Below are 12,436 nucleotides of genomic sequence, written 5' to 3'. Positions count from 1 at the left end.
ACTAACGAGGGCGAGTCACATTAGCCGCAGCGGTTAACCAGCCCAGTGAGATCTGCGAATCCGATAACCTTGACATTGCCTCCTGCAGTAACCACATTAGCCGCATTAGCCAGTGACAGGTACAACCCTTCTCAAGTTTCTTCCTTCGAGCATTACACGTTAATCAGGGCACAAGAGCGCAATGCAACACTTGCAGCCAGACTGAATTTTCATAACTAACCCTCAAATGTGTGATGAACTATTGGATCACAAGGTTAACCTTCGTACCAGCCCAAAGGCGAGAACATCGGCTCTGTTACTGAATTATGACTATAATCTTAATAATTCCCCCTTCAGCTCAGCGAGGCTCAAGAACTCAACAAAAAATTCAAGCAGCCACGCCAAAAAGTGTGTAGGTGTCATTCAGCTCAGCGTTTTGCCCTCAAAGTGCCCGAGGCAAAACATTGAGTCAGTGTCACTCAAAATGCCACTGCATTAAACTTATTTTCCATTGCTCTTGCATGGATTGGTCCCATGAGAGCTGAAAGATCACGCATATTGTTATCTGGAGGCCAGGCAGTCTCATTTGACAGAACGGCAGCAGGAATCGATATGCCACCGGTTGCATTGACCCGATGATTACTGCAGCAGGCAATCATAATGAGTGTGCCATGATTGATTTAGCACAGAGGCACTGGAGTTACTTAACTGTCTGATAAAAATGAGGGAATTTAGTTATAAAGCAGAAAAAAATCACTTATTCTCCCACTCCAAGTGAGAAGGGCAAGTGAGTGATAAGAAAAGTTGATGTAATAGTTCGATGATGTGTTGGGTAGATCATGTGCTCTGACATCAACTCAAGTTTGAGTCTTTACCAAGTTCATTTACATCATAGCCCAGCAAAACATGAGTTGCTGTTATTCGATGGCTAGTGGGAGTAAATTAGGATTTCTTATTACTTATTTTAGAATATTTTAAAACATTGTCCTTGCAAACATGAGTTTTCAATATTTCTATTATTATAGTATTATAGTATAGTTGGCTTTTTAGTCATATTTCAGGGCTGTACTTTATTTATGGACCTCAAAATAATATCGAGGCTTTTCTCCTCACACAGATCCGATGAGGAAGAGTGGTGTCCTCCTCTCCCAGAGAGGACCTACCTCATGGACGGCACGATGGAGGACGGTCCTGCTCCTCCCCTTAGAGGAGAGGCTCCTTCCCCGACCACGTCCTACAGCCACCAATCCACCGCCACCTTAACTCCGTCTCCCAGAGACGATGGCCACTGCCACGATATACCACGCTTACACCAGCTCGAACAGACACAGATAGCACGGTGAGACACCCACATAAACTTTCAAATGATTTTTCAAATTTTCAAAAGGTCAGCATTTCAGTTTATTCCACTTTTATTTTGCACATAAATACCATAAAAAGTTAATGGAGAGTTTGAGTTCTAAGTTTGAAGAGTTTGAGGTCAACACGATTTGCTTTTCTAAAACTTTATTTAGTGTATTTCAAAATATAAATTTGACAAGATGATGCGTAAATGACGTTTGTTTTATTCTAGAGGCAATGTTCACTTTATGACAGTTAATATCAGCAATCCTTTAGGAAACTGCTCTCCGGCATTTTAGTTGTCTGCATTAATAGAATAGTTTATTTGTTTTCTCTCTCTTAGGTGAATTTTTACAGTGCTGTTGTTTGTTCCTGCAGGAGAGAATATGTTTTAAGAATAATTTATTCCTCTGCAGGGTCCGTATTTGTAGATTATCACGGCACAGAGCAAATATTGAGAATCTCATTAAGCTTCCTTCTAGACTGCAGTTCTGCCAAGTTTAGAAAGATTATTTACTTTTACAAAGTGCTGATCTTGGCCAACTATGTTTTCATTTAATATGAGTGCCTATAATACTCTCCATGTGCCTCGTTGGCCCTGAAAATGCAGTTTTGAGTTAAAACAGAGATACATTGAGTGGGGTACATTTTAGTCAGATATGATGTCATTTTCTAATTTTCTGATCGTATTTCATCTTGTCAAACTTTGTTCTAACTGACAGTCGGTTGCCGTGCGGACCAGTGCCTGTGCCGCGAGCACCAAGCCCTCCTCTAACCCAGTCCAACCCAAACCTGTCGGCCAATCAGGAGTGTCCTGACAACACTGTGCCACACCGCTCAGTACATAAACGGGACCTGAGCCAAGGAGCTGCCCAAAGCGTAGAGAACATCAACAACACCACGCCAGGTGTGTTTCAGTTTTCCATATAAACAAGTTTTAACAGAAATAAAATAACACTTCCATGCTCCCAGCAATATAAAATTACACACACTTTACAGATCTCCTTGGGTAGATTTTCTACCTAAAGCTACATTTGTTATAGTTGCATCATTGTCATGTCACATCCCCCCTTGCAGGTCGAGCGAGGCCCTCTGCAGACCACACGCCTCCTGGGCAGAAGTCCAAGGTGAAGAAGAAAACATCCAAGAGCGGTCAATACCGAAGAGATATACTGCAAGGTGGTGAGTTACTGACCAGGCCTTTTCCAGAGTGAAGTTAGTTAATCATTTATCCTGCTCCAGCATAGTTAACATGCTGGTCACATCTCTGCAGATCTACCCCCTCCACCAGAACCTCCCCCTGAGGATGAGATCCACTGTGCTCAACTAGGGGGATTCGAATGTGGGCAGACGTCCCTCGAGAGAGTGGGCAGCTCCCATTCCTCCATGGAGAGGAGAGAACAGAGCACACCCAATCGGAAAAACTCTTCTCATAGACGGATAGATGGTTAGAGAACACCTGACAGTCTTAAATGCTGTTATTCATTTTTTTATACACATACACATACTGTATACACACACACATACACACACACATACACACACACACACACACACACACACACTTATGTGTATGTATATATATATATATATATATATATATATATATATATATATATATATACACTCACCTAAAGGATTATTAGGAACACCATACTAATACTGTGTTTGACCCCCTTTCGGCTTCAGAACTGCCTTAATTCTACGTGGCATTGATTCAACAAGGTGCTGAAAGCATTCTTTAGAAATGTTGGCCCATATTGATAGGATAGCATCTTGCAGTTGATGGAGATTTGTGGGATGCACATCCAGGGCACGAAGCTCCCGTTCCACCACATCCCAAAGATGCTCTATTGGGTTGAGATCTGGTGACTGTGGGGGCCATTTTAGTACAGTGAACTCATTGTCATGTTCAAGAAACCAATTTGAAATGATTCGAGCTTTGTGACATGGTGCATTATCCTGCTGGAAGTAGCCATCAGAGGATGAGTACATGGTGGTCATAAAGGGATGGACATGGTCAGAAACAATGCTCAGGTAGGCCGTGGCATTTAAACGATGCCCAATTGGCACTAAGGGGCCTAAAGTGTGCCAAGAAAACATCCCCCACACCCTTACACCACCACCACCACCAGCCTGCACAGTGGTAACAAGGCATGATGGATCCATGTTCTCATTCTGTTTACGCCAAATTCTGACTCTACCATCTGAATGTCTCAACAGAAAACGAGACTCATCAGACCAGGCAACATTTTTCCAGTCTTCAACTGTCCAATTTTGGTGATCTCGTGCAAATTGTAGCCTCTTTTTCCTATTTGTAGTGGAGATGAGTGGTACCCGGTGGGGTCTTCTGCTGTTGTAGCCCATCCACCTCAAGGTTGTGCGTGTTGTGGCTTCACAAATGCTTTGCTGCATACCTCGGTTGTAACGAGTGGTTATTTCAGTCAAAGTTGCTCTTCTATCAGCTTGAATCAGTCGGCCCATTCTCCTCTGACCTCTAGCATCAACAAGGCATTTTCGCCCACAGGACTGCCGCATACTGGATGTTTTTCCCTTTTCACACCATTCTTTGCAAACCCTAGAAATGGTTGTGCGTGAAAATCCCAGTAACTGAGCAGATTGTGAAATACTCAGACCGGCCCGTCTGGCACCAACAACCATGCCACGCTCAAAATTGCTTAAATCACCTTTCTTTCCCATTCTGACATTCAGTTTGGAGTTCAGGAGATTGTCTTGACCAGGACCACACCCCTAAATGCATTGAAGCAACTGCCATGTGATTGGTTGATTAGATAATTGCATTAATGAGAAATTGAACAGGTGTTCCTAATAATCCTTTAGGTGAGTGTATATAGGGGTGTAACGATACACGTATTCGTATTGAACCGTTCCAAAATGTTGTTAGCAGTTGCCGTGGTGCGACCACCGCAACGTTACCCAACATCAAATGGCAAACGTAATGAAAGCGGAACGAAACTGCTACTCATTATTTTGTGCTTCATGGACCATTTATCAGTTTGTACCAATGTCAGTGCAGCACGAGCCGATCTTGATCAAGCGACACTGTTCCTACACAGCGAGCGCTAAGAGATCCAGTAAAGAACACATTTAAATTCGCCACAGAAGTAATAACATCGCTGCGAGATCTAGTGAGAAGCATTCACATTTCTCTGTTATTAACCACTCTATTAGATCAAACAGCGCTGGCTTGGAACCCAGGAGAAACATTGCAAATCAGCAACATTCACCATGGATTTAATGTAGTAACACTAACTGTAACCATGGAAGTTTTATACCCCTAACATGGTTTTGTTTATGTGCCTCTCAGCAGAGGATGATTTAATTCCTTACAACAAGCCCAACTTCCTGTCTCGCGGTCAGATGTCCAGCAATTGCTCCACAACAGGAAGTTCATCATCACGGGGGTCAACAGGATCACGAGGGCACGGAACGGGCAGGAAGAGAAATGATGTAAGACCTATTAACATTTCTCACACTACAGAAAATCTTTTACTTGATCAATATTTTTGTCTTTTATCTAGTAAAAATGTTGAATAATCCTTAAAACAATATTAATATTTACAATTTACTGTACTTCATTAATAAAAAACACTTATGATTTATGAAAATTGTATATGTTAAGACTATATATTAAGACTTGTTTCAGATAATATATTTAAATTTATTTATTGAGTTCATTTAGTATTTGTCTTAACACATAAACATTTCTTTTTTATGCTTAAAACAGTTGTTACACAGTTTTGCTGAAGTAAATCCATCTCATTTAAGAATGTTTAGATATGTACAGTAATACTGATTGTGTTTTATAGTATATGCTCTCAAGATGTAATCCTTGTCCTCCCAAATCCTAACCCTAATCCCAAATCTTAAACATTAGCTGAGCTTAGTCAAACACAGGCTCACCAAACATGTGCATTAGTTTATCTTTTCTTAACACTCATTCATTGGTGAGACAGAATTGACTAAGTGTGGATGAGTCTAGACTGGCTGAGTCCATCTGGCTGAGTGTTGTGTAGAGCAGAGGAGACACAGTACTTTTAGCCAGCAATCAGACACTTCCTCTGAAGTACATTCCCCACTGCTCAGGGAACAGATGACAGAAGAGATACTGCAACTGGCTGATCCGTCTGTAAAGTGCTTTTTTCTTCTCATATCAAACACTTGCACGATCACTCTTAAAATCAAGTTTTACAGTTCTCAAATACAAAAAGAAGAGACTCTTAGAAAAATTTGTCATATTCTTTCTTACTAAATGCTTTTTATTCACTAAAGAGTTCCAGCTCTAAAATCTAACTGGATGAAACCCGTTCAAAGCTGTAAAATAGCAAATATACCTGTAAAAAATAACCTGTGAACAGTCCACATGATAATTCTGCATTATTTGGTGAAAATATTGCTTGTAATTAATAATAATAGTTGCACTGGCTGCACGTCATGTAACTGAGTAATGTCCAAAAAATAGTGTGTCCAGAAATACCACAATACTTTACTCATATACTCATATACCACAATATTTTACCACGATACGTTTCTCACCATTTATTTGAGAAATCAAATTAGGAAGAACTAGTTGCATGGGCCAAAGTGGCCATAACACTTTTTGTCTTTTTACATTGTTTCCCTATAGACATGAATAGCTCTGTGATGGGCACTGGGTTACACACTCCATATGAGTAATCCACATAAAAATACATCCACATAATCCATATGGACTAAAGAGTCTCCTCAGATGTGCGCCCTCTTCTCAGGTTACCCCCTCTGGAACATAAAGGACAGGCCACATAAAAGAGGGCTATACGTTCCCTGGGGAGGGAGTTTCGGGTTACCCCGTCCAGTCACGGTGGTTAGCGTTATCTTTCCAGTCGGACAGAGAGCGTGAATAGATGCTTGACGGAGAAGGGGTCTGCCTTTATTCTGTGTCCTCAGATCTTGCCACGTCCCATGATGGACAATCCCTGCTGCATTAAGTCATCTATAGACATACCAAACCAAAAATACTTTCTTTTGTCCTGAGAGGCCACAATTATTTGCTGAACAGACCAGCTAAGCTGGTTGACCAATTTAAATGACCAGTTAAAACCATTGGTTACCACTTGTCTATATTTTAGCCACTTTCATTAAGGTTTTAGCATCTTACAATGGTGAAGTTGCTATAATAACCAGCACTGTTCATCTAAAACCAGCTTAGAATCTGGTTCAAACTGGTCTCAACTGTTTTTTAAGATTTTCAAATGACTGTATATGCATCAAACGTTATTCTGTCATTTTAAAAGCTTGTTTATCTTTTGTTTTGTCACTCAGACTTTCTTTTTGTCTACTCTTTCAGGAGATGAGATAAGGGAAGGCTGTGAGACACATGAAGTTTGACTTGGGCATCCCTCCGTTTTTCGTTCGGAAACCGAAGAGAAGAACCGAAGAAAAGTGGATGAGTGTACAGATTTCAGAACGTGAATCTGGGACTTTTGATTATGTTATTAATTATTGTTATTATTGTTATTTATGACCTTCACAGGGGCATTTTTCATCACGCTGTCACTGTAAATAATCATCCGTTGAAGCTTTTTACATGGGGTCCAGATGCCTGGAAAAAAGAGTATATTGTATTTATACATGAAAGAAGAAATTAAATCATGTTAAAAGCTCCGATATTATAGATAAGTTAATGTCTGAATGTGCCAACCATGTAGAAATGTATACAGCAGCATTTCAAAGCATTATAATATTGCACTCTCGTTGTGTTGGAGAACAACAACAAAAAAAAAATAGAAAGCACAATACGTGTTGTTTGACCAGCGAGCTAGACAGCAAGTTTGATGACCTTAACCAGGCCGAGGACGCTTCTGTCTGTCCGTCTCGTCTCCGTCTGTGAATCCCCATTGTTGCGGTCACAAGAGAATGTGGTCCCTTTCCCCCTTTCTTTTCAAAGCCAAGAGAGTGTCATTTGACGACTGTTGTGAACGATTGTATTTGTCTTTTTTAAGGAGTGTTTTGGAGATCGTGAGGAAATGTATTTCATTCAAAAACCAAAATTATGTTCCTTTGACTAACTTTTTGGTAGTCTTTGTTGTTTTGTATAAATAAAATAAAATACATTCTAAGCTATGTGTTTGTCTTGAAATCGATGTTTTTGAAAGTTACGTTGAAAATAATTTTATTTAGAAATTAAAGGCACACTATGTAATTTTTCGCCACTAGAGGTCGTTTATTCAAAAACAAAGGCGTAGCTTGATGACGCCTTGATTTCGTGGAATCATGGGAGTTGTTGTCTTCACCTCTACAGCCGGTGGAGAATACGACGGAACTTTCATTATGCCGCAGACCGCTTCCGCTTCTTCTGGTCGTGTATGTGGGGTAACGCAGCGCTGTTTTATCATATTAGATCCTTTTGAGTGTGTTGAAAGTTGTTAGAATGCTACTCTGTGCGTTCGCTCGGCGGCTACTATATGTGACACTTGTTGCACACTGCAGTGAGTTAGATCGATATTAGGCATGATACTCGCGGAAATTCAAGAAAACGAGATTTAAACAAAAAGACTAACTGTGTTGAGCTGTATAACAATGATTCGTTTTCTGTCGATAAATGTATCCAAACAGTTGCTCACCTGTCTAATAACATAATATATTACAGCGTCTTTGGTGTTTCCATGGTTTCTACAAAATAAATCCAGAAATTGAGGGTAATGCGGGTATGATGAAAGGCGACGCACAGACACGGTACGTGTCCTGGTTAAAACTGCTTATTTCTCTGGATTTAAACATTATTAGAAACATTTGGGATAATGTAAGTAGCCTACACAAATCAATAAAATATATAACATTGTTCTAGTGGTTTTTGGAAATTTCGGTCCAAAAATCTTACACAGTGTGCCTTTAAGCCGAAAGTTTACAGCAACAAAGACAAAGCTGGTCCGTGAACGTTAACAGCTGAGACCGTTAAAATCTTTGGTTCCTAAGGTTACGACAGGCACATAGCAGCTTCTTCCACCTGGTTGAACAGCCACTGAGGGACGTGAAATTACCTCTTCCCGGGCAACACTGGATGCTGAGGAGACAGGGGGAAGAGGAATGAAGAAAAGTGTGGAGAAAGAGACAGTGAGTTAGATAAAACAAGTAGAGGGTAAAGAATGAAACAAAGAATGTGAGTCACTCCCACCTGACTAGCCTGAGGTGAGAAAATCAGAAAGAAAAACGGCAAATAAGTAAGATGAAAAGGAAGGCAGTGTGCATTTGTAGACCATGAGTAAAAAGGTGAATATAAATAAACAACAACATGTAATACATAATTACAAGTAACTAACCCTTAAACAAACCCTAACCATAACTCTTTAGTACATGTAGTTACTCTTATTTGAGTAAGTACAATGTAACTACGTCACCTTTTAATGAAGTGCAACCTATAATAATACAGTATTAAACAACAAACATATAGTAACAGCCTATAGGCTGTTCCATGCAGACATGTGCTCACAAAATGCATAATGTGTGTTTAAAGGAGAAGTTCACTTTTAAAATGAAAATTCTGTCATATAATCATCCTCATGTTGTTTCAAACCTGTATGAATTTCTTTCTTCTGCTGAACAGAAAGGAAGATATTTAGAAGAATATCAGTAACCAGACAGTTTTTGGGTCCCATTGACTTCCATAGTATATTTTTTTCCTACTATGGAAGTCAATGGGACCCAAAAACTGCCTGGTTACTGATATTCTTCTAAATATCTTCCTTTCTGTTCAGCAGAAGAAAGAAATTCATACAGGTTTGAAACAACATGAGGGTGATTATATGATGACAGAATTTTCATTTTAAAAGTGAACTTCTCCTTTAAGTTATATCACATATGCACACAGAAGTCCCTTTATGAAAAATAAGTAGCCTATAGCCTTCTTCAAGTTCATTTTATTAAGTATACTTAAGTAAGGTTCAAGTACATTTTAAGTATACTTTATGTAGTAAGTATGCCTACAGTATATAATAATATCAATGTACTAGAATAGCTACTTGTAAGTGTAGGCTACTGTTTCAGTAGTATAAAATATACTTTTAAGTATAGGCTGCTTTAAGTGTAACAGTAGTAAACTTTGAGTACACAACTAGTTTACAACTAAGTTTTTCGTTTGTACTGCAATTTAACTAAACGTTGTGATCTGAACAGCAACCAGTCAGTGTGGACCTTATTCAGAGCAACATCATGACTGGTATGAAAGCAAGGCTGTGAGAGATAGACTTGACGTGTTTTCAGTGGCATACGCTGCAAAAAGCTGTATAAAGCTCTTAGATCACTTGTAATTTTCCACAACTCATATTGTCTGGGGTTTTTTGTCAACTTGAATTTCTTGGAAAGACATTTTTGCAGTGTTTAGTCAGCAGAACAACCCACAAAAAAAGCACATTAAATAACAGTACAACCCACTAAAGAGATGTAGCCTATCTATCCCTCACAGCCTCGCTTTCATTTACGTTAAAAGCCACAGATGGCTCTGCTGTGAATAAGGCCGTGTTTACTTAAGGATTCACTGAAAAGAATTGTCTTATTTGATTCAATCGTTCGGTTTGTTTTTGGTCCACTAAACCGGGAGTCCACCGCTGATTGATTGTGCTGTTTCCTTTTTTTTCTTTTTGACTCGTAACATAAGTAGCCTAATAACTAACCCATAAGAGTTATTCATTCTGTAATCGGACTACTCTGATTATCGCGCTGTATATTTATAAGCGGTTTTGCGCCATCTCTGTGCAAAACTCTGTCACAGAAAAATTCACATGCCTTTTTTTTACCCCACAGAACTGAATAAGTTCCCAACTGTAATTCTTGAATGTTCATGTTAAAAAAAAAAGAAGAAGAAAATAAACCTAACCCAGGGGTGGCCACCTTCCTGAAGAGATTAGCTCCAACCTTAACAAACCTAAACCCACTAATCAAGGTATGTAGGATCACTGGAAGATTCCATACAGATTCCTAAACATCTCTCATCTCAACAAGGCTGTTGATCTAAGAACATGGTGTCACTTGGTAAAACTCTGGTCAATGTGCATGTAGGTACTCACCTGTGCTATTAAAGTTTTTAAACTTCATAAACAATAGGATTAAAGTTTTGCGCAAAATCCAGTCAAAGGTTCTTCTCATGATTATGGTGGATCACATGGAGGGTGCAATTTATTGCGAGATGTTGAGGGTACAGAGATCATCTGAGCTTTCACCTTTGAAGGTCTCCTTAGAATTCAAACCAAGTAGTCAAGACACGCACTCTTCCTTAAGTGGAAGCCCACTACCCATAAATCACCAGCTCATTCATTAGCTTTGTGTCAGTGGAGACACGCCCAGGAGGGCCAGAGGGGAGCGAAGCGCAGTCAAAATACCATTCTCCCATTTCCATGTTAATTACAGAACCCAGAGATGGATGCCTTCAACCTCATTGTTCATTTAATGTATGCAAAGCACATGCAATTGCCACATTAAAACCAAGAGGACAATGTTCAAACAAGCTAGTAAAACAGTGGCTTTGGCATTTGGCTTTGAAATCAATGTCAAGATGTTTTACGACAAACACCAGGTTAAATCGGTTGAATGCTCTTTAGAGATGAGAAAAGCGTGTTTAGAGTCACACAGCTGCCAGGCTGTTAGCGAGGTCTGAAGACTCATTTATGTGGCAAGTGAGCAATGTTTGTGCCTGTGAGATAAACTGAACCATCAGCCCGTGAGAGGTTCTTGAAAACGCAGTCGACTGTTTTGGTGTAATCTCTGCAATTCTTGACCAATTGCACATAAACACAATTGCACATCTTTTCTCTCTGCAGCTCCAGTTGAACTGGCTTGGATTTGCATACCCTGCCTGTGGAGCGTAGGCTTTAGGGAACAGAAGGACCCTTGAGTTTAATCTTTCTCAGGGCAGATCTGGGTCAGTGAAGGCCAACAGAAGGCTGGATCCCATGGGGTCTGTGCAAAACACTCTGAACCACCGACTGGGCACAGGACCTCGGGTAAGCCCACTCAACTGGATGGCGCGCCACGCAGGGGCTTTAATTTTCATTTAGTGTGTTGACGGATACGGACAAGAGAGATGACTCAGGTGTTTGACATTAATGTCAATTTGGCTGATAATTAAGAGCTGAGATGTATTACCTTGGAGATCTGTCCCATGTGCAAACTTCCTGGAAACATTTGGGGTTGACAGAACTCAGAAAGGGTCTGACAGAAATTTGGAGACAGCTTGGTTTTAAATTTCCCTGGCAAGGGAATTGTTAGTGGAACACCGTTCCTTGCCATTTGAAGAACCGTTCGGCTTGGCGGAGGAAAAGTGTCTTTTATTCCTCATTTGCAGCTTTATATTCCACAATTGAGAGTTCATTTTGTGTATTTGCAACTTTATATAATTGCAACTAATTCTCACAATTATAACTTTATTTCTCAAGTTTGTGACTATTAATTGTGTTTGCAACTTTATTTCTCATATTTGTAATGACTTTTGATCTAACAATTGTGACTTAATTTGTTGTATCATATTTGTTACTATATCGTATTTGCAACTTTATATCTCGCAATTGCAACTTCGTTTCTCATATTTGTGACTTTTTGTCGGGAAAATCAAAAGCATGTGAAGTTTACACGCGCTCCTGAGAGCTTCTGTTCCGTTCTATGTCACATGAAACGAATGCTTAATACAATGTTCAGGATAATGCCGAAAGAGCTATAGTTGTGGTCAGAATTACTGGCACCCCTGGTAAATATAATCAAAGATGGCTGTAAAAATAAATCTGCATTGTTTATCCTGTTCTTTCAAAAAATTTGCAACAAAATCTAACCTTTCATTGAAGTAAAATAATTGAAAGTAGGGGGAAAATCACATTATGAAATAAACGCTTTTCTCCAAAACAAGTTGGCCACAATTATTGGCACCCTTGTATTAAATACTTTTAGCAACCTCCTTTTGCCAAGATAACAGCTCTGAGTTTTCTCCTATAATGCCTGATGAGTTTGGAGAACACCTGACAAGAGATCAGCGATCATTCCTTCATACAGAATCTCTCCAGATCCTTCAGATTCCCAGATCCATGTTGGTGCTTCTTCTCTTCAGTTCAGCCCACTCGTTTTCTCTAGGGCT

The 12,436-nt window shown here is 39.7% G+C and overlaps 1 protein-coding gene across 6 annotated transcripts in view; it reads left to right on the top strand.

Moving 5' to 3' along the window:
- robo3 (roundabout, axon guidance receptor, homolog 3) overlaps nt 1-7,439 on the top strand; it is a gene marked incomplete at its 5' end in the record, with an annotated part of 146,644 nt that extends 139,205 nt beyond the window's left edge. For 4 of the 6 annotated variants that reach the window (XM_084103857.1, XM_084103856.1, XM_084103860.1 and 1 more), the window contains 6 exons: nt 1,097-1,318; nt 2,043-2,227; nt 2,398-2,502; nt 2,594-2,767; nt 4,649-4,791; nt 6,668-7,439. In XM_084103857.1, coding sequence (XP_083959983.1) covers nt 1,097-1,318; nt 2,043-2,227; nt 2,398-2,502; nt 2,594-2,767; nt 4,649-4,791; nt 6,668-6,679 — 841 coding nt within the window. In that variant the 3' untranslated portion in view covers nt 6,680-7,439. The remainder of the gene's footprint in view (nt 1-1,096; nt 1,319-2,042; nt 2,228-2,397; nt 2,503-2,593; nt 2,768-4,648; nt 4,792-6,667) is intronic. The other 2 variants (XM_084103858.1, XM_084103861.1) reach the window with 1 other exon arrangement.
- Nucleotides 7,440-12,436: the final 4,997 nt, after the last annotated feature.

Source organism: Abramis brama, assembly GCF_963993115.1.
Source record: "Abramis brama genome assembly, chromosome: 25".
NCBI classification, from domain to species: Eukaryota; Metazoa; Chordata; class Actinopteri; order Cypriniformes; family Leuciscidae; genus Abramis; species Abramis brama.
Note: the sequence above shows the minus strand (reverse complement) of the source record. Positions and strands in the feature narration are given on the sequence as shown.